General features: G+C 51.3%; 1 protein-coding gene across 1 annotated transcript in view; it reads right to left on the bottom strand.

Moving 5' to 3' along the window:
* LOC107298892 (class I histocompatibility antigen, F10 alpha chain-like) overlaps nucleotides 1–1,653 on the bottom strand; it is a gene marked incomplete at its 3' end in the record, with an annotated part of 11,029 nt that extends 9,376 nt beyond the window's left edge. The window contains exons 1-2 of the mRNA XM_029286639.1: nucleotides 1,614–1,653; nucleotides 118–393 (exon numbers count right to left, since the gene is read on the bottom strand). Of these exons, the coding sequence (XP_029142472.1) occupies nucleotides 118–393; nucleotides 1,614–1,653 (316 nt within the window). The remainder of the gene's footprint in view (nucleotides 1–117; nucleotides 394–1,613) is intronic.
* Nucleotides 1,654–2,872: the final 1,219 nt, after the last annotated feature.

Consider the following 2,872-nt stretch of genomic DNA (forward strand, 5'->3'; position numbering starts at 1 on the left):
ACCCTTTTTAAATGTGGGGAAGCAGCCTTTCCCTTTGAAGGGACCCCCCTTTCTCCCCCCTCTGGTTCCTGGGGAGGGGATTATGGGGCAGGAGGAGCCACTCGACCCATCACTCACCTTCGCTCTGATTGTAGCGAAGCCTCAGAATCTCCAGGTTTTCTCTGGACGTCTCCTCAGTGCCACGGACTATCTGGGTGTTCCTGTCCCAGTATTGGGGGTCCTCCTTCCCCACCTTCTCCATCCAGGAGACTCGAGGCTGCTCCCTCCGGCTGTTGCTGTCATAGTAAGCAAAGACCTGACCGTCCACGTACCCCAGAGAGACAAAATGGGGCAGCCCCTGACTGGGCTCCGAGATGGAGGAGTAGAAATACTTCAGGGAGTGCGAGGAGGCGCCTGGAAAGGAACCAGAGGGGCAGAGTTAGGGGGCTCCAGTCAAGGACCCTCATCCTATGGAGGCTCCAATCTGAGGCTCTGGGGGGAAAGGAGGAAGGAGGAGAAGAAGGAAGAGAAGGAGAAGAAGGAGGAGGAGAAGGAGGAGAAGGAGGAGAAGGAGAATGAGAAGAAGGAGGAGGAGGAAGAGGAGGAGGAGGAGGAGAGCTGGGGGGGAGGAGAAAGGGGAAAAGGAAGGGGGAGAGGATGAAAGAGGAGGCAGGAGGTGGAAGGAGGGAGCGGCTGAGAGGGAAAGAAGCAGCTTTTTGGAGGGCCTGAAGGGTTGGAGGGCAGGGAAGGTGGGGTGAGAGAGGAGGGGAAGGTCAGGTCCCCCAAACTTTACATGCCCCAATTGTGCCCTTCCCCCATTCCAGCAAGGCCTTCCACAAAGTTTGGGAGGGGGTTGATTGCGGCTACCCAACTATTCACATAATCAATGACTCTCAAGGTAAAGGCCTTAAATTAAGTGTTTCTCAGACTCAGCCACTCCCAAGAAGAAAGCCCTGGGGCCTCTCCACCCTGCCCCCACCCCCTGCCCCCACTGAGGCTGCTTGGGAGTTCCTGCAGCCAACTCCCATATTGGGTGGGGTGAGGGGGCTCTGCTGGGCTCCTCTCCCCAAACTCAGCCTCTCTATGGAGGGTCCTGTCACCTTTAAAGCCCCTCTGGTGAACCAAAGATAAACATAGAACATTATTTCAGTTTCCTTCATGCAAACTCCCAACTGAGGAGCATCAAAGTTTCTTCAGCCCTTCCTTGGATTGGAGGAGAGACTAAATTGACAAGACATAAAATTGTGCTAAACTTGACTAACAAGGACAAAAGAAAATCACATTAAGTCACTGTTTAGTTTTCATTGTCAAAATAGAAACACAGAAGAGACTCTGAGGCTGCCCAAGGAACAGAAAAACAACAGCTCATAAGTGGATTAAAACAATAAAATAAAATAAATAAAGGGCTCCTGGGAAATCGATTAAGCTGATGAAAATCCCCAAGGCCCCTTCTGGGTCTCCATTCTGAAAGCTCTTCAGGTCAGAAATTCTTCCGGGGCACCAAAGAGTTTAAAGATCATTTTCAGGATCCTTCACGGGACTTATTTGGGCAGAACCTGGGTCTGCATGGAAAACGGCAGAATCTCCAAAGCCCCCCCCCCCCGAGAAATAAATACAGGCAGTCCTCCACTTACGACCATAATCTAGCCCACATTTGTTGCTGCTGTGAGACATTTCTTAAGTGAGCTTTGCTCCATTTTATGAAATTTCTTGTCACAGTTGTTAAGTGAATCGTTGCAGTTGTTAAATTAATAAACCCGTTGTTAAGTGAATCTGGCTTCTCCATTGACTTTGCTTGTCAGAAGGTTGCAAAACGGGATCACTGCAACCGTCATAAATATGAACCAGTGGCCAAGCATCCAAATCCTGGTCACATGACCAAGAGGAGGCTAAAATGGTTGTAAGTGTTTAAAATGGTGATGTCACTTTTTTCAATGATGTAACTTTGAAGTGTCACTAAATGAACTGCTGTGAGTCGAGGACTACCTGTATTCTCACTGCCCAGTCCCTCCAGTATGGTCTCCCAGCCCTTCCCAGTCTCCCAAGGCAAAGACCTCGGCCTTCTTCCTGCTCCTCCCCACAATCCCAGAGGCTTCTCAGAGCTTTTGGGGAGAGGGATCCCCAGATCCACTTCCTGCTCTGGGGAAATTTCAAACAGATCAGAGCTTTTTTCCGACAGAAGGAGGGGGGATCGGACCCTCCGTGATCCAGAACCCGCTTCTTCCCCTCGTGGGGCTGAGCAGTGAGGGAGTCTGAAGTCTGCCTGAGAGGAGAAACGTGTGAATGTAACGCAGGTTGGGCGTCCTCACAATCACGAATCCTCCTCAGGTCAGGAAGGGCTGGTCAGTTTGGGCCTGTCTGTGTCCAAGCAAGCCCTTCATTTCAGGCTCTCCATCCAGAGGGGCTTCTCTCCTCCTGCCTCCAGCCCAGCCTCTCTAATCCTTCAGATCCTGACAGTTTTGGAAATGCCTTTGGAAAAGCTGCTGCATTGAGAGTTTCTCTGAGGAACAACTAGGGACACCCCAAGACCTCCGATCTGATGACTTAGGAATAAGAGTAAACTTTCAATATTTCTCATTCTGCAAACTCTCCCGTGCTGGGGGCTCCTGACATGGAAGGAGGAGGATTTGGGGTGGAAAAATTCCTGCCTGTCCTAGAAAACAGCTCTGGGGATATTGGGGTTTAGGACGGGGTGGGGGATGGGGATCCAGGGGAAAGTGACAATCAATCAATCAGGGGGGATCTTTGGGAAGACAATTCAAGGAGGGCTTCTCTCCAGACTCTTCTCCTGCTGCATTCCCAGGACAGCCTTAACCCGAGGGCTCCAGTGCTCCAGCCTCCTTGTCTGCCAATACACGGAAGCGAGTCGAGAAACGAGCCGGCTCCTCCCAGC

The sequence above is a fragment of the Protobothrops mucrosquamatus genome, unplaced genomic scaffold (assembly GCF_001527695.2).
Source record: "Protobothrops mucrosquamatus isolate PMUCROS unplaced genomic scaffold, P.Mucros_1.0 scaffold4355, whole genome shotgun sequence".
Lineage (NCBI taxonomy): Eukaryota > Metazoa > Chordata > Lepidosauria > Squamata > Viperidae > Protobothrops > Protobothrops mucrosquamatus.